A 20,074-nucleotide genomic window follows, 5' to 3' on the forward strand; every position below is an offset into this window, starting at 1 on the left:
TTTAGCAATATAACAAATATTATTTCATTTGAAATATTCCATGTTGTCAATTTAGGTAAACACTTTAACTGATATTTGATGGTTGTTTGGAGGGATTGTTCCGACTAATTATTTGCAATGACGTAGCAAAAAACATGAGCCGACGCTGGTTTGAGTAAACATGAACACACAGACGGAAACCAAACGAGCTAACCAGCATCAGAAGAGTAATCTAGCTGGTGTGCTGCAGGGCACACTGCTAGGCAACCAGCTGACCTAAATAACAGTCATTACGTCACCACCAGTGACAGTTGTAGTAGCCACAGAGTGACTGCTGTGACCTCTACTGTAATGTCATTGATAGGACGTTGGCCTGGGGGGTGGGGGTACAAAAAAAAAGCATAAGGCAAGTATTTGAGGGACTTCAATGCTTCAATGAAGCGGGGAAGAGAAATCCCAGGGAGGGGGATTGGATGTGTGTGTCAGTCTGTGTTGTTGATCTGGGGGACCAACAAGCTGGTAGGCTGGTTGCTGCTGGGCTGTGGGATTAAGAAGGCTTGTCTGGCTGTGGGTGGTGGCGGGAGGAAGGGGAGGGGAGTGTTATTGTGGAAGACCATGGGTGACAAGAGAAGGGAATAGAAGATGACAGGAGAGGGGTGAGCTAAAGGGCTTGGGTCGGACCTTGGACAACGGAGGGGGGTACAACTGCATGAGACTGTAGCTACTGGAGAGACACAAGAGGCCACAACTAGGCTTTGGTTTGGGGAGGTGGGTGTGGACGAAAAGGGCTATGGAAGAAAGAAGTGAGTCTGGGGGTTTGGCGACACTCGTGCCGCAGTTTCTGGAAGCTCTGCCAACCCGTCCGACCGCAGACGCACAACAGATGCAGCCTCAAAGATGGATTATTTGACATGAACGTGATCATCCCACGACATGTAGCTCGGCTTCTGACCTTTCCACCCAATCCCCCTCCCCCCACCACAATAGGGTGGGCGAGCTGCCTCAGTCTGAGCATGTGGGTGGGTGTGTGCATATGCCAATGCATACAAGAGGGACTTTGAGTGGCAATGAATGAATTAGTGGCAGGAGATCTTCGGATGATGCCTGTATGGGACGACTGTGCAAGTTTTGCAGACAAACCTCGTCACAAAGCAGAATCAAAAGATCAAGGGAAGAACAGGTGGCCGTGTTGTGACCTCCAGCACCTAAAACCCTGCTCCCTTGCATGCCTACGTGTTGTAATTGTTTGGGTAAGTAGTTCCCAGAGTGAGTGCATGTTGGGTTGAGCAAAGCCACGGACTAGTCTGGTTTCCCACAGACCATCCCACTCTGTGATTAGCTGGATTAAGTGACAGCTGCCCAAATGGTTGGAACAAGATAGATGGATGGGCAGGGGGATAAAGGGGAGGTGTGGGGGAGGGAAGGGGGAAAGGCTACTGAACAAAGGCCCTTGTCCCAACATCATAACTCACCCCCATCCCAATCAAAACCATTGTCCACGAAGAGACACAGTCAGCACGAGGACAATTAGTGTCAGCATGTGTGCTGCTGAGCCTGGGCAGTCAGTCGCAGGGCAAAGTCAAAAAAGCTTCCAGTGGATCTCGCATGAGTCTTAATGTTTTTACCAATTACAAAATATCAGAGGTGTACCTTGATTTCATTACCAGCACTTTTTGATATACTCAAAAAACATGCGTCAGCTACATTTGACAGAGTGAACGACTTTATCCCAGACCACGTCCTCTGTCAGTCAAACCTCCAAAACCCAACCAGGCCTATCCCCTAATGGATAAGAGGATTTACTCACAGAAATCCTAGTTTTCAAGTCAAGAAGGGGGGCATGGTTAGAAAAAAGATGTTTATTTGTCTTGTTCTCAGTGAATTTGTGTCAAATGTTGTAACCCTCAAGTGCCCTCTTTGCATCACTAAGCACAAAATGGACCAAACGTCAGTGATGGATTAAATTCAGGTATTCAAGGCTTGTCTTGGGAGAGCCACAGGTGTAGGTTCCCACGCTAGATCAGGGGTGAATTTGTAAGTGGAAGGTGGCCATTGAAATACATTTTTAAAAAGGGACAGGGAACAGGGAGAGGTAGCAGTGGGAAGTGGAAGCCGGGGCAGGTTGGGGTCACTAAGCATGGGATCTGCACACTTCTTTTTCAAAAGAGGGGTCAGCCCTCTGCATGTGGGGCGATGTGCATGTTTGCATTTGAAGAATACTAAGAATGTGAGATCCAGGCCTGGTGTGTAATCCCATGGGAGATCCCAGTCTGCCAACAATTGGTATCAAGGGAAGGCTGCTTTGTAGATCTGTGGTTTGATTGACTTATTTCTGCCTCTTAGGGAAAGTGGGGACCTCAAATGTTGATTATTTCTAGGTTCTGTTCTTTAGGCAACTATAAGAATCACTGATGTTTACTCACAATAAAAACACACCAAGGTTGAGTTATTTTAGCACCCATGTCATGGATAGGTGACCTGAATTTTCACCTCCCTGTAACATCTGATTTATTGCCTTCTGATGGGACATGAGGTCATCACGATTCATCCCGTGGCCAGTAATCGCTGCATGTAATCTTCATTAATCTGTGATGTCAATCCCAGCTTTTGGTTTTTACTCGGGCTGAGTCTACACTATTCCAGTAAGGGCAATCGAGCTGCGCCATCTCTGCGCACAACACCATGCGATGCACCTTCTACCTTCTTCAGACACTCATCTTTGGAATTACTGGTCAAAATATAGAAAAGCAACCACAAATGGGCAGTAATTAGGAATTATAGAATGAAAGCCATCCCATAAAATGATCCTAATCTATTCTGAAAAGTCAGTTGCATCTTTCATTCTTATTAGCAGATAAGACTTACGGGAAGCGAAACAATTTGGTATAATTAACTCCCAATGATACCGAGGGTAATTAAAGAATTAGACAACAAAACAGGCTGAATGTCACAAAGTCTAGACACCCTCTGTGATTTCAAATGGGAGGGGGGATTGTTTGGGGGTTGGGGTAGCAGCGTCTTCCAATCAAGGCTGAAAAGTAGAAAAAGTAGATGTGTGCTGAACCATCTTCACATCACTTCTCCCTGGAGGGTGGACCCAAATGCAAATCTCTCTCAGTCTAGCTCCTCAATCTGTTCAGAGGCAAGGATCAAAGACCTCCAGCGGCAAAATCCTTGCAAATGTGAGGATGGTGTTGGCAGGCAGAGGAGTATAAGTTGGAAAGGTTTTGACCCTTTTTGTCATCTATACTAAACGTATCTGTATCTTGCATGTTCCAGGATAATATATTAACAAAAGTAGAGCACAACAAATTAGAGTTTTGCACAGGAACACATCTTCAAATCGTTTTGACCAAAAGCATCCAAAAAAGGGGTGAGTCATTAGTCGAGTGACTGATTGTTGTAACTACAGTACACTCAAGACTATTAAAGCCAGAGTGCTTCCACCAAACAAACAAGAACAGTCTGTATTTTAATTTACGTGCTCAACGAAATCCATCCCATTGTCTTCACCACGTTCCAGCGCCTCAAACAAAACATTTTGCAAGCCAACAGCACTTGTTTTTAAATACTGCTACGTGACAGAATATGTAGACAAACCAGATTCCATTTCCGGTTCTTTGACAAGCTCATCTGACCAATACCTTAAGACAATATGCATAAACACTATTATAACTACAGCATGGTGCATTCAGTCATGTCATTGCTGGGTGGAGAGTTTTAAGTTCTGCACACAAGTTTCTTGCCAGAGTCGTGGGCCAAGAGATGCAAGGCATTTGGCTGGCTAGTGTGTGTGTGTGTGTGTGTGTGTGTGTGTGTGTGTATGCTACTATGCCAACAGGGTCATTACCCATGCACTTCCAATACAACAAACCCCTCCCCTCCTGGTGCTAATTACCCAGCTTGATCCAAGAGTATGCAACACGTCAAACAAACCGCAACACATGTGCATTAGCATATATGATATCATAGGCAAACAATAGACATGTGCAAGTGAAGAATGTCAGTAATTAAATGTTAGACACAGAGTCAAAAACAAACGGGGTTAACTCCTGTTTGAACTTGTAAAGGATGCACAAACTGAGCTGAATGTCTGATATACTTCAAAATGGAAATGTCAGTAGAATAGAATTCAATGGAACAAAGGGCCTTGATTCATGCCTAAATCAATGACTAAGAGATGTGGTAACATTCTTAGTTTATTAGCAATATACAAATGTGTTAAAGAAGAATCGATAGGTTCATTGAATTGACACATCTGTTTCTGCAAAAAGAATCATGCAAATCTTTTCAGTGTCTCTGAAATAAGACATTCAGCAAGAAAAAAGGATTTAGAAAAATGACTATTCAGTAAAAGGAAATCTTAGTTTACTCGGACCGAAAGACCAATTAATTGACTAAGAAAATCTTAACACACAGCTCTCACTGCTCTCTAGGGAAAGCCACCTTGCAGAGCTACAAGTGTGACGACAGCAAAACGAGTGAGAAGTGTTTTGACCACATTTCTAGAGCCACAATGTCTTATCTATTTTTAAGTAAATGTAATTATTTGAATTATATTATAGAGACTGAGCAAGACCACGGTTAAAGTAACCTCGAACCAGTCTTATAACAGAGTTTGAAAAACAACATTTATGTCTATTTGATTGAGATTGTGTGCGGGAAAGATATAGGCAGATCAAACAAGACTTTATATTATATAGTACAATTATTTAGCAACCAACCGCTGAGTTGACAATATGCTTCCCGTTTACACTGGGCATGCCGCATTCATGACATTAAGGTCATGTGACACAAGTTTTCAGGTTAGTATGGAACGAAATCATCAGTGAGTAAATTGCAGTTTTTAAAACAAATAGGTGTGGAAGTAGCCTCGGAGCTCCTACAGCAGGGGGGTCAAACTCAAACACACAGTGGGCCAAAATAAAGAAATGGGTGCTAGTCGAGGGCCGGACTGGTTCAATGTTTATTGCAGAACTTATTGAAATGAAGTTATTGCACATATTAAACCTGGAACTAACAAAGCTTAAATGATTGCCTATAAAAACATGAAACATTAAATAATCAGTTGCATTCATTTCTTATGGCTCTATCTGCAGCTAAGAGTCATTTCTTATGATTACATTTTTCCACAGGCCAACAACAGCTTCAACAAAACTATTTCCCTCAAAGAGAAAACCAAACATGCCCTGTTGTCTCAAGAAAGAAAGTGCAGAAGGAAACATCCATGTAGACTCAGTGTGCTGCTCTGTGATGCTAGTTCAAGCAGATACTTGGCATCTCATCTTCGGAGCAAGGTCATCAATGTTTGGGGTCAGGCTCTGAGCTGAGGAGACCCTCAGGATGGAGTGAAGGTGTGCGTGCAATATACCGGCAGCCCAGATCTAATAGTAATTACAAATTATCCTGCGGGCCGAAATTAAATCCACCAAGGGCCTGATTTGGCCCCCGGGCCTCGAGTTTGACACATGTCCTACAGCAACAGACATGCTTCAGAAACAGAGTTATTCCTGATCCAAAGCAACAGGGAGCCTGACGGAGAGCAACACAGCACCGCCTCCAGCCGAGAGCCATTATCATTTCAAACAGGTTCACCAGTACAGTGACAATTTAACTGCCCATGTAACCACATGCTTTAATTACCCCCACAAGGAGCCTCTGGCACCTGCACACCGTTCGTTTAACAAGAGGAGGGGGCGCAGCGGGCAACAGCAACACGCAACCACCGTGTGTTCATACAATATAATCAATACAGACGAAATACACATTACTACGCAAATGTGTTGTGCAGAAACACCTCAGCAGCCAGCATGCAATACTTTGAGTTACGTTATCAGAGGCTACAACTGATGTTTCAAGTCATGCAAAAAATATAAAAATGAGTCAGATGTAAGGAAATGGTTTGAAGAGTGGACATGATTATAGGCGATGTGTTTTCATCGTTATTGTCACAAGCCACCCCCACCAATCAACAGCATTTGGAATCAAAAGGATGTTGTAGTGGCTTCCAGTCCTCTCAGCATTGATAACAGAAGATTCGAGTCAATATTATTTAGTCACAATTAACGTAGTGACAATGTATCACTGGTAACAAGCCTCCTCTACAGCAGAAGCAGCCTTTCTCAATCTAAATCTGTAAAGCTTTCACTTAAAGGGTTATGCTAATTGTCCGATGTATACTTGTGTGCGTTTCCAGTAAGACATGCTTTATGTGTAAAGAACACATTATCTCTCATATTGACTGTTTCAACATAGCTATATTTACAATCTATGGTGCACCTTTGAAAAAGTAGTTCTTATACAATGGGTGGAAATACTCTGATCTTTGATGAAAATGCATGAGAGGAAAGGGGAGCAAAATCTGAATGGCATGTTTCTAACCCAGTCAGGGTGTTCTCTTATTTGGTGCTAGGTAGGTTTTTGAAATACACAAATGTATGTTTGAAGCACTGAAAAGTAAGTCCTCTTACAGCTTGCCTAAACATACACACCTACATATTTCAACCACTACCAAAGTTATTTGTTACTTGGTATTCTTATTGATTGTTTTGGACTAATAGAAGTCTGAATATGTTTTACATTTCAGAAAACTGAAATCATATGAAGTTTTCCAGTGTAAAAGGACAAACATTGTGATTTCAGCCCCGACTCAATCCCAGTCAAAAGACCTCATATTGGCACATTGAACAGCCTTAGCTATATGTACAGTAGCTGATTTAAAAAACACTCATTTAGCCTTGGATACTGCAGATATAAACACGCAGTAGAGCTTTCTGAAGTGTCACATGAGCTTGGACCCAGGAGAGCACCCTAAGGAATACCTGCACCATCACAACAAAAGGACTCACGCAACATCCCATCGCCATAATGTTTGAAAGCGGTGCTATCCTTCCCTTCTTTCACCTGGTCGTATCATTGTGGGCTTGACTGCAGAGGATGTGGCACTATGGTTAAATAATGGGACCATATACAGGAAACCAGCACCTAGGACCAACTAGGTCCCTCTTGCATCATCTGTACACAGGGTCCTCGTGAAAAAACATTTACATAACCAGTTTGAATGCTGGTTAACAGTCAAACAGTGCAGTGGTTTGCTTAAACTTGCAATGAGGCCAAAGCATGAAGTTGAAGAGTGTATTCATACATTCTCGCTGCAGGATATGTTTAAACGATTTTGAATACCTAAGCTCTTAACAAGCTAAAGGGAACATACGTGATCTATGGCATACTCATGATGGCTCCACGTAAAACTTGACACCACACACTTATTTCCTTCATCCCCACCTTTCAGCCACATATCAGAATTACTTAAAGTATGAAAGCTAACAAGACAGTCCGTTTCTGCAGAGGTGATTTTATAACTTTAGGACAACTGTTGTGTTGATACAAATAAACTTCTGGATGTAGCTTTTCAAGATAACTGGGTAAGGAGGGCAGCACCAGAGGGACATCTGTGCATTTTGGCTCATGCAGAAATATGTCTGAAATGAGTGGAAAGCCAATGAAAACAGCTAAAAGCATCACAAAAAAATAATCAAGGCTCTTAGCATTGAATGAGAAACTTCCTCCACACAACAGCTACATTCCAAATTTGCCAGGTCCTAGTTTGAACTCGGTGTACGTTCAACATAATGGAGCAAGTTAAAACATCATCATCCCCCCCCCGAGGCACCGAGAAGGAACACAACTTCTAATTATTGGAGCCTTAAAGCAGCTACTTCCCACTCGTACATGCTGTACCTTTGGTGAAATCACAGAATGAACAAAACAAAGTGTTCTCAGAGGAAATCCTCGCTGCCTCCTTCACGACACCATAACACACACACACACACACACACACACACACACACACACACACACACACCACACACACACACACACACACACACACACACACACACACACACACACACACACACACACACACACACACACACACACACACACACACACACACACACACACACACACACACACACACACACACACACACACACACACACACACACACACACACACACACACACACACACTTATTATCGAGAATGTAGTCGGAGTCAGATGGCGCTGACAAGAGTTCAGTCCACGCGGGTTTCCACAGGGCAGCTGTCCAGATCACACAGTCAATACTACACTGCATCTTTGTTGATGAGCAACGCAACAACACCGATGTCTGTCAGGCGAGCAGGCCCTGACGACAGGCATCGGTACGCTAGATTTGTATGACACAAAGTGTGCCATGTCTAAGGAGGAAGGCCTGCTGGGAAGGAGTCAAGAGTAGGAGTGATAGTGGTTTTCATTTTACTCCTTTATAGGTGCAAATGAGTAGTTGAAGCAGCAGCTAAGAGGCTTATATTTACATTTGTAATGCTTGCAAGAAAGAGCATAAGACACCATTTTGACACTGCATACTGATTCTTTGAACCTTTACAGTTTCACATAATGCAACGCCTGTTAGGACTAAATGTCATTTCAAATAAATTAGGTTACATACAGTGAAGTTGAGCTACCTTGATCCTTTTCAATTGTAAGTTATACCCTGTAATCAAAAGCACTACAAGTAAAACACTACAAGTAATTCCAATATGGCATCACTCAAATAATAGTTTCTTTTTGAAACTTTGACCCATCAGTATACCCCAAAATAATGTCTAACACCAGATGCATGATTATTGATGAAAGAAAACAGATTTCTGTAAAAGAAAAATGTTTATTAAAATGGAAGTGTACTATTGGGAAAAGTGGACACATATTTCATTAAGTCTTTGTGACTTGTATCATTTTTCTTTATCCAAGCCATCACATTAATGTCACTTATTAGCAGTGTTGTGCTAGTTACTGATAACCAGTAACCATTACTAGTTACTTCATTTCAAAAGTAACTCAGTTACTTTACTAGTTACTTACACCCAAAAGTAATGCGTTACTGTGAAAAGTAACGTTTTAGTTACTTGAAAAAATGGCTCCCATTAATGCCCTTATAGCCTTCATTTCAGTACTGTTATTGCATTGGAGAATAATACAATCTGTTGATCAACTTGACATGCATTATATGCAATCTGGATTGCATCGATATTAGCTGGCTTTCCATTTTTATATATTCTTTCTCCAGGTAGTTGGAAAAAGTGTTCCGTCCCATATGCCGTGTGCCGCCCGGACATGCTATCATGCTAACTAGCTCCCTGAAAGCGGGTGACTCCACTGTAGCAATAGCCTGCATGTGTTCTACAACATACCGTGTAATGGCTTTATCGACTTTTCGCTGGATAGCAGTCCTTTGGTTAAAATCCAGCCGCTGTTGCTTAGGTGGAGGTGGAGTGGCGTCGGCTGAGTCTCTGTGGTCTTAGCTACTAGCTTCGTCCCAGCATGTTGTTTTTGCAGATGTTTTAAGATATTTGAATGACTGGTTTGGGCAGTAGATAGGATCTTTGACCCGCCAAGACACAACTTACATGTAACTAAAACGTTCTTTTCTTTGTGCTCGACAAAAGTGAAATAGTGAGAGTATCTCCAGGTGGAGAAACTAGACTTGAGCTCCGCCGCCGCCATGATAGTCTTGTTAGTAAACAACACAAACACGCCCACAGCCCGTCTCCGCATGTGACACAGGAAGTATCAAAGTACATTTACTCAAGTACTGTACTTAAGTACAGTTCTCATCTCTGTTCGCCTGGCTGTTGACTATATAAAAAAACTAACGGAGTAACGCATCATGTAGTAACGGTAACTGAGTTACTGAATTTAAAAAGTAATGCGTTAGAGTACTAGTTACTAACAAAAATAACGGCGTTACAGTAATGCGTTACTTGTAACGCGTTAGTCCCACCACTGCTTATAAGTGGACTACACTTTTAAATCATCCAGTTAGTGAGGATACATTCTGTTAATTCTGTCAATATTTGTCTGTGGTGCTCCACCCAAGTTCATAAAGTTCCAGGTTTTAACACACAAAGGTTAAATGGTAGCAAACACACAGACTCTGAAGCAAAGAAGAATCATCTTTAGTTCACCTATTTCTTCTGGTCATGTCAAACAAAAAGCTTTTGCCAAAGGTCACCAGAAAAAACACCAAAATGTAGGGCTTAAATTGATATTAGTCTACCTTGTTTATTTTTTACTACAGGGTATTAAATACAAGCTCAAAACACACACAAGGGGGAGGCACCACACTAAGGCTTATTAACTTGTTAGCCATGCCCAAGGTAAGGCTGATGTCTTGATTGCAGTAAATGCTCCAGATAGACACTTTGGTCGGCATTACTAAAAGACACTTTCACTGCACAAAATGTTGCATAAAGAAAAGGGGAATGCTATGTTTGCACTCAAGTTTAACAGCTGCTTGTCAGGAGAACATAAAAGAGTTAACTCAATGCACACATGTTGCTAATTTCTATTATTATTGTTGTCTTCTTAACAAGTAAAAAGCTGGGCTGAAGAAAACACCACTCAAGACACGCCGTCGTTTCACCTTGGGAGTTCAGATAATTATATAATCAATACGGAGCGGAGCTGAATCACAGGTGAGACCCCTGTGAGTGGTTTTCCACGCAGCAGCCCTGGGACCAGCAGGCGGACGGAGGGGGGAGGGAGCGGTAGAGAGGAAAGATAATTGTTTACAAGAGGCCTATGTAGCCGTCTCCTAGCAACAGCTCTGACAAGCTCCGCATCAGGTGTGGCTAACCACGGCAGCCTGCGTTAGCTTATGGGTCTGTGTGTGGGTGGGTGTGTGTGAATCCAAAATAAAGCTGACTGCGGTCTCAGGCAGAGGAGAGAGTCAAAGTGCCTGAATCAGATATAACTAGAGCCCCACTTCTATTTATTTCCAATTTTGATAGCACTACAGTGTCCCAGCTGGGATTCTCCCCTCACAGTTTTTCCTCATTGGCATGAAGACTGCCAGAGTGGAAGACAATAAGAAACAACCACAAAAAGAATCCAAGAGATCCCATATTAAAGTTTATCACAAAGGGGGCATTCACCTAAGAAAGCTAGCTTAACCACCGACAGTGTTGCTGGTTACTGTTTGCATTTCTTTCAAAATTGACAAACGATTTGGGTTTTATACTGGCATTTATGAACACGAATCCCAAACATAAAATAAATATTATGAACATACAGTTCTGTGCGGCCTATTATGTGCTGGTATAAAATGTGTTTGCACCTCAAAACATGTCAGTATTTATGACAACAAAAAAATACCTTAGGGACTAGGGAGTCAACACCTTGAATAACTTATAACACGTAAGACAACTACAAGAGACGTGCAGAACAAGGCTTGACAGCACCACTGTGTGCATTTGGAGAACACTTGGGCCGAGCACCAAGACAAGAACATGTAAATACTCTGGGTTTGTTCCAAGAAAAACAATCTTAGCAGGTCTGTGCAGATCAACCTGTTGTTAAAATGCGAATGAGATTGTCAATACCTCCCACTTTTTTTTTAGAAATGATCAGCCTCTTGAGACTGACAGCACGCCACACAAGGGAGTGCACGAGCAACAGACCAAACAAAGCAACTCGGTACACATACTTCATCTGTTCATCACAGACACTCTCAAGAGGCTGGGTGTCGTTTTTACAGAACTTTAAAAATGGTCTTGACTGTCTATTTGAAATAACACTTCAACACTTAATTCAGAACTGCCCTAGCTTCTTAATGAGGTTGCAGGTCTATTTACTAGCCGAGGGAGGTCTGATACACATCCAGGTTCAGAGCAGATACAGTTACAGGACGGCTCAAACGGACGTCCGGCTAATGTAGCTGGGGGGCAGGGAGGGGGGGAGAGAGAGGCAAAGAAATTCCACCGGCAATTTCATTAGTGATCAAATGGAAGTAAGACGTGGTGTCTCTCTCCCTCCATCTCTCTCCTGAAGTGCTCACACAGCACGGGTCATCAACATGGAAACTCAATCAGAAAGGCCAAAGAGCTAGAGGATGATCCACATGCTAGAGTGCTGACTCGTAAAATAAAAGCTTAAAGGGGACATATCATGCAAAATGCACTTTTGTACGTCTTTTATACATGAATATGTGTCCCCGGTGTGTCAGGGAACTCACCAAGTGTCAGAAAACACAACCCTGTCTCTTTTCCTCCATACCCAAATCTCTAAAAACGGGGCTGCAACGGATCTGATACAGACTGATCCAGATTTGAAATATCTCTGACGTCAGAAACAAGGAGCTCCGCCTATATGGGCAACTCTCCACCTATCAGGGGAATGAGAGGTTGCGTGGCATGGTAACAGCATGGTAACATGACACTCGTGCCTTTTACCCCCCTGCAAAGGAGGGGGCTGCAGCTCATTTGCCACAGCATCAGCCCTTGCAAAAACAGGGCTGGAATACAGCAAATAGAGCGAAATGAGGCATGGCTAAAATGCATGATCTGTTTGGTATGTTGAAAAAAAAGACTTCACAGACATGTTTTATATAGGTATGGCCCTACAATATATGTTTCAAATATAGCATGATAGGTCCACTTTAAATATTTTAGGAAATACACTTTACATGTCATATTAATATTGGTATAGTTTTGTTTACATAAACTGCAGAGCTGGACACAGGAAGGGATTATCCTAGCTTAGCATAAAGACAGGAAATGGAGGGAAACAGCTAGCATGATTTTATAAAGTCAAAAAATACAACTATAAAACTCAATATACTTTATCTGTTTCTTCTAAAAACTATTTGTGGTTTTAGGAAATGAAAAGCCAGGCGCAGCAACTGCCAGGAGTCGTGTTGTCACAGCAATGTTGCCAGGCAACAAGTGCAAGTTTCATTACTCAGCTAAATGTAAAAACCACAAATTATAATTGTTATATGTATGTGGAGGGAGCACAAACACATACATTTTTATTTGGGAGCTTAGAAAAAGGTGCTTATGGGCTTCTCAGCCTCATCTGTAGTGTAAAATTAGCATGCTAACATGCTACAGCAAGATGGGGAACATGCGTCATTATGTCAGCCATGTCTTTGTGAGCATGTTAGCATTTAGCTAAAAGCACCACTGTGTCAATGTTTAGCATCACTGCTAGGCTAGGCTAACTATATTCTCCTTCTGGTCTGTAAGCTACTTCAAAATGCAAGTTTTGCTATACAAACTCTAAAAGTTCAATTATATTATTTTAAGTCCATAGAATTGCCACATGACATGAGTCTTTCCTATAAAACGTCCTCAGCTTCAAAACGTTTGCTTATATTATCAATGACACCTATATAAATAAAAAAAATCAGAAGAGAAAGGAGAAGCAATGTGCATTTACTGTAAATGCAAGCCTGTGGGGAAGCACTGAGTGTAGGATGAGCTCAGAGGTGGCAGCAGCATCAATAGTCAGTCTCTACTGGCATGCTGGCAGGACGAGACAGAGCTGGAGAATCACTGGAAGACTTCCAAGGAATGGATAAGCATTGTGCAATCCGAGTCAAATCTGCCATTAGCGACTGCATCACAATGGTGTGGTGATAAGTTGGCCAATAAGACAAGAGCCTATTATGTCTCCATGCGTTAAAAGAGGAAGAAGGAACATTTCCTAGAGATACAGGATGATTTTCACTGTGTTGCATGAGACTCCACTGAAAGATACAAAGGGCTCTTTGAGAATTTTTTTAAGTGCCTATTTAGACAATTAAGGGCATCAAAGGGGTATTGTCACAACTCCGAATATAAAAACGTCCATTTGAAATGTACTGATTTGTAAGAAAGATATTCAAACCATGCAGCTTGATTCTATCCACAGATTTTAAGGAGTTATAAAAGACGTAATATTTCTGAATTTGGAGCAAACAGTTCAAAGAAACCTGCACTTTTCACATTTAATTTGCTAGATCTCAGTGTGACAGCATAGTCCACCCCTCATTGGTTCCCATCGGGGCTTGAAGTTGGCATTTGTCCCGATGACACAGCCAATAATACACTACATCTTTGTTTCTACAGTCAGAAGAACGACAACGCCAGAGCAAGTGACCCTGCAGAGTTGCTGTGACATCTGGCACTGGAATAGTGCACGTTATCAGCCAGGGCCACTTAACAGAAAGACAACACACCAGAATAGCCCTCTTCACCTCTGCCTCCAGGTGTCAGTCAATGAGTCCAATAAAGGAATAGCACTGCTTCGTGTTCTGTGTGATGCAGGCATGTAAGATATATTAACATATAGCTGTGGCACCTTGCTTAGCCTTGGGGGTAAATGCCGCCCATAACCCACCTTCCCTCCTGATGGTCTATTAAGTATATGGCTTTTACTGTGTGAAATCACACCTTTGCCATTTTCCCCTGAAGCTTAAAAACGTTAACAAAGGCGGCTGTTAATTCACTAAAAGGGGGACCGCCTTTGCTATAAACAGCTGCAGGAAACCCTGAAATAATTAAATTCACAAAGACCAACCCTGGATCAAACGTGTGATGCCTTCAACACAAAAGACGACAAAAACCAGCCGAGCTGTCAGGAGAAAGTGCTGCTGATTATTTGGAACTACCAATTATGGAAATCAAGTGTAAGGGATTTCTCTTTTAAAAAAGGGCTGCATGCAACTGATGTGTTTTTTAGATTAATTAATTGGTTTGTTTTATCTAACCTATCATCAAATACCCAAGAGATATTCAGTCCAAATCACAGAAGACACAGTCAACAGAAAATATTCACTTTTTTGATATTAAACAATCTAAGATGGCGCTGAAGAAAGCAATATTTTACCATTAGTTATTCTGCTAATAATTGATGAAACATTTAGTCAATAACCAACATTTCCCAAAGCCAACCGTGATGTTACCAATAATAAAAAGAAATTGAAAAAAAAGAAATACATCAAAATAGCCGAAACAAGTCAATTATAGCCTATTTTTTGCCTTAAAATAACCAATTAATCGTCAAAATAGTCGAAACAAGTAAATTATAGCCTATTCTTTGCCTTAAAATAACCAATTAATCGTCAAAATAGTCGAAACAAGTAAATTATAACCTATTCTTTGCCTTAAAATAACCAATTAATCGTCAAAATAGTTGCATTAATTGTACTGTCCATCATCAAAAGGACTATTCATCTCTACTTCCAAATAAAAAACAGAACAAGTCTGGTGTTTTATTCCCATTACAGTCTAGTTCCTTTGACCTCCATTGCATTACAAACCTGAACAAAAACAGGAAGTAACACAACAATAGCTTTATTCCTAAAAGCACTACTTTATAGCGTCACATTGTCCAAAACAATCAACAATATTTCCCCTCAAAGTCGATGGTATCAAGAATAGGTGATAAAAAACTTTGAGTGCTTCCCTCTTAACCAAACAGCTAAAGGTGTGTTCAGCGCTCTGGGACATCAGAAGCACACCTTAGTCGTGTTCCTAATCCATCAACTATCACTCATCTGCAGTCAGTGCAGCTTAATTGCCCTGGAGGGGCCACCAGGGGCCACCTGGCACCCACAGCAGGAGAGGAAGCTGTGGGGTGCAGAGGGGGGACAAGGTGTCAAAACCATCCAGCAGAAATCACCAAACCACTGCCCAGAGGCATTGAAACATAATTCACACTCATTCATCATTATAATAGGGAATTAATTGGGGCACCCATCCATTACATACAACCGAGCTGCACCTACAAACACAGTACATGCCATTTTCCTGCGTCACACCTGACTCCAGGGGTGATTCCATAGTTTATGTAGCCTTTACTTTAAAGTAAAAGTTAGATATCTTATGGAAGTCTAAACACAAACCAATTCTACCTTAAATCAACTTCTACTTTCCCTGAGGTTTCCCACAATCATCATACAGAAGTCGCAGGATTAACCATGTGGATCCAAGCGAAAAGTCCTAATAAATCAAATTCCGCTTGATGGATTGCCAGATGATAAGATTGAAGCACCCTCGTCAATCAGCAACATGTCAAGTTTCAGGAGGCAGCTTTGTCATAACCGTTTCTCCATGTAAGAGAGGTCCCCCTCCAGGGTCTACATATCAAAGCATTTCCCCCAGTCTAATTACCCTATCATGGGCTTGGCAGGTGCAAGCCGGTGGATTGGAACAAAGCCAACCCTCATATATCAGGGCAACTTTAAAACATGACCCAGATGACACTGTGAACCACTGTAGCTGCAATAGGATCCTCCAGAAGCATGCCCCCGTTTAACTGTGATGTGTGTCAATTCTCATAAGAACAGGATGCTGCAAATGACACTCAATATGGTCTGTCTTTCATTCACGTGAATCAATGGGTACAAAATCATTAAGGATTATTGGTCAATTTGCCATCAATGTGATGCATTAAGCTGTAGTTATTTGGATAGACGTGTAACTTTTAACAGGATCTTTCTGTGAAGCCTCCCACTGAAGAGCTGAAAGAGTTGAAAGGACTGGTCGACTAATCAATAAGTCACCTTTTAAGAACAGTCTTAAATTCAATGGTTGCAGGTTATGAAATGTCAGAATTTACTACTTTTCTTGGTTTAACATGATATTAAATGTAATTATTTTTGAGGGTTTTGGACTGCTCGTCTAACAAAAGAAGATTGTGATGGGTATTTCTCACCGTTTCTGATATGTTATAGACCAAATAATTAATGTAACCTACTTTGCAATGACAGGAAACAAACTCTGAATGGGAACTTGATATCAGTGCTGCTGTGATCAACTAAATTAATTCTGAATGGCAGAGTGGCTCCAATCCATTTTAACATGATTGTTTGACGTCCACAAGGCTTGTGTACAAACATATGCAACAAATAAACACTAAATTGCCCACGTTTTAAACGGTGAAGACATGAACATCTCAAGGAAACACTTAATTGCAGCAAGAAAACAGAACTCACCGGCCAGGCGAACTGGAAAGGGATCAAAATCTTGCCTCCTTCGTCGATCTTATTCGGATTATTCTTCGCTCCCTTAAAAGAAAACATATTTCCACCGAGAACTTGCGTAGATCCAGCTCCGAACGTGCACGTGCCGCTGGTGATGACCTCCATCTGGTACTCCTTCAGGCAGATCTTGAAGTAAGTGTCGCACTCGTCTCGGCTGCAGCGCAGGTCCATGGAGCTCCTGGAGCCATCACAGCACTCCCCGTCCGCCAACTCGCCGTTTACATTCTCCACGGAGATCAGCTGCAGCTCGAAATAGCCGGTTGACTGGGACACCTAGAAACAACATTTTTAAAAAGACCACATTTAAATATAGGCCTTAGTTAATGGACCAGCACCAGAGGCGTTCCCATACACACAGGCGTTGGAGCTGTTCTTCATGATATCCCAGAAGGATGAAGTGCTCTGATAAACAGTGCCATCTTTGCGCAAAATGATTATACAGGAATGAAAAGTCAATAAATAAACATATTGTTAAAACTTTTTTTTTTCTCCGCGCACCCCCACCTCCCCCGCCGCCGCCACCACCCGCCCAAGTATATTTCAGATCTGTGGGAAACACTGGCCTATATATTCGCATGCTACACGGCAGCATCGCTCAAATTGGTGCGTAAAATTGGGACAAGTGGCCAAACAAGTGCCTGACTGGGAAATTAAAACCGTTAAACCAAATTGGGTTTAATATTCCAAAATAATGTGTTGCATCATGAAGGGAGCACGTGAACAGCCTAGTTTGCATGCTGGGGATTTAGACAATCACGTTACTCTGACGGGGGGAAATTAACCGCTGCAGCAGCCTGATGCCATGCAACTTACAACTTATTGGTTCAGGCCTAATTCTCCTAAAAAAACGCACAGGGCTCTATATAATATAATAATATAAACAAAAATGGAGAGGAGCCTGTATCAATTCCTCAGAGTTCAATCTTGTCATGGTAACATGGTGCACCACTGACTGCTACGTAATTCAATTATCGATTAATGTGATGCGAATATGCAACACCGGAGAGCAAATACATCTGCCCACGCCCACCAACTTTTGACATTTGTAATTTTAAAAATATTTTATTTGTGAGGGAGCAGAAGAAAAAATATTTTTGAATTAAAACAAGAGCCTCCTTACCTCCGTCCATAACGTCAACAGCAGGCACACTATTGGGAAGCAATTCCTAATCCTTGTGCGATTCCACATGCCTCCGATTAATCCCCCTCTCCTGACATGCAAAAATAAAATATTCGCATGCGTGTTTTCTCCACCGTGTACGTCCAAATTTCACCGAGGCATTACATGGGTGTGTGTTCTCGCAGGCGGATTGCAGTGATGGTCCATGTACAGGAGTGTCCCACCGTCAAATCTCTCCACACAGCAACTGAAAGATTTCGTCCGCACAGCCAGCCTGGAGAGGCAATCTGCTTTGATTGGCAGTTCCGCAAACCACTTACAAATTGGCCTGCGGGCAGTCTCTGAGCCAACCGGATTAAGGGGCGGATAAGAGTACAATAACCCCCGCCAACCCTCCTCTTCCTCCCTCCCAAAACTTGAATTATGCTGGGTTTGTATTGAGATTCATTTGGGCAAACCGCATTACAGCATGCGAACAAAGCAGGGGTTGACTTTAATTAAAAGCACCCGAAAATATGTCATGATGAGCAGGGCTATTATTTCAAGTTAGGAACTCATCTTGAATTTATTTAAGAGACCAGACAATTAAAAATGTGCTTTTATAAAAAAAAATATCAGGCTTCATTTTCACACAATTATTTAGAGTATAATTTATTACCAAACTTTCATAGAAGCCCCACATAGACTGAATGTTTTAGGTCAATGTGGACTGAAATCTGGTGACTGACACGTGATTTGATTATGATAATTTGATTACAGCTAACATTAAATTAACAGTTTACACGGAACATTGGTTCTGAAGGCCTCTTAGTGTGTTTTTTATTTTAAACCTCGCATCCAAATGGATTTTTCCACTTGATCTAATTGTATTTAATCATAATAATGCTCCCTAAACAACATTTACGTTAGACTAATGTATAATTTTCTTTGATTCGAAAGATTAATATCAATTTATTCAACCCTCTTGCCAAAAACATGTTTGCAGTGCACCCATCTGTTTCTGCAGTATTCATGGCTGCTGAAAGTCAAACTGCACCTAAAACACATCACTCCTCCAGTAACGAGACTCGGAGCTTCTCCATGGCTTCTCCTCAATTCAACCCCACACATTGCAGCAGTTTAGAGCGCCCTCTACTGTCAAACATTAGACAAATAGACACACACAAATTGGATATGCAAGGATGTCTTACAATAGGAATTTCTTGGATATTGAATGTATCTTGATAGGCAGCAAATGCAACAACAAATATATTGTGTGTTTTGCCCTTTCTTTAAATTAAATGCTTATTTTATCCTGCTACCATCTGCTGCTGCATCATATTGCAAATTCACAATGTTGATCATACACCATACATATGCCCTTCTTCCTCCTATACACACAGATGTAATCATTTCCGCCCATGCTTGTCCTAGTTTAAAATATTTCTATTGCCTGCATTGTGGTCATGTGATCAGATTCTTGTTCACAGATGTTAAATGTGTCTTAAACCTATAAAAACGTTATGTTCTGCCTCCTTTACCTGGCCCGTTACTCTCTTGGTCTTCACATTTTAAACCTTAAAAGTGCCAAATTAGAAATAGGTGCCATAACTTTGTATATAGGTGGACTAGGACTCATATTGAAAGTGCATTATCCTCCTTGTATCTAAAGTTAATCTGCAGACATTTGTATTGCTTCCTTAGCAGAAGACTCTTCCAAAGGACTAACATGTGCTCACTGACCCCATAAGCTCCTGTGACCTGTTGTTTATCAGTTTTGTCTCTATAAATAAAGCTTTTGTTTGAAGTTTTAAGAAATGCAATCAATTCAATATGATGATGAAGAGTTGAATGAGAAGCCTGTAAACTCTGGCTGGTGACAGTAAGTCCAAGTCTGTCCAAAAACTGGATTTTCTCTGTAATGTCACCACTCAGGTGTCAGTGACATGCAACATGCCACCACTAAAATCCCCTCACTTAGTTTCTCACAAGACAAGCAAGAGAGAGAAGCTGCCAATCACAGTGTGTGTGACAGCACCCCCCCTCTCCTGCCCTCCATGTCTCTGTCTCCTTCTCATCAGGCGACTGCCAGCCCAGCAGATAGGCCTTAAAGGAGGCAGCCGATAGCCCGAGCCACTGCAGCC

General features: G+C 41.7%; 1 protein-coding gene across 1 annotated transcript in view; it reads right to left on the reverse strand.

The window, feature by feature from the left end:
- Positions 1–19,580, reverse strand: part of jag2b (jagged canonical Notch ligand 2b) — a 56,067-nt gene extending 36,487 nt beyond the window's left edge. Inside the window, 2 exon segments of the mRNA XM_034199117.1 lie at positions 16,784–17,104; positions 17,952–19,580. Coding sequence (XP_034055008.1) covers positions 16,784–17,104; positions 17,952–18,020 — 390 coding nt within the window. The 5' untranslated portion in view covers positions 18,021–19,580.
- Between the last annotated feature and the right edge of the window lie 494 nt (positions 19,581–20,074).

This window comes from Gymnodraco acuticeps, unplaced genomic scaffold (assembly GCF_902827175.1).
Source record: "Gymnodraco acuticeps unplaced genomic scaffold, fGymAcu1.1, whole genome shotgun sequence".
NCBI lineage: Eukaryota > Metazoa > Chordata > Actinopteri > Perciformes > Bathydraconidae > Gymnodraco > Gymnodraco acuticeps.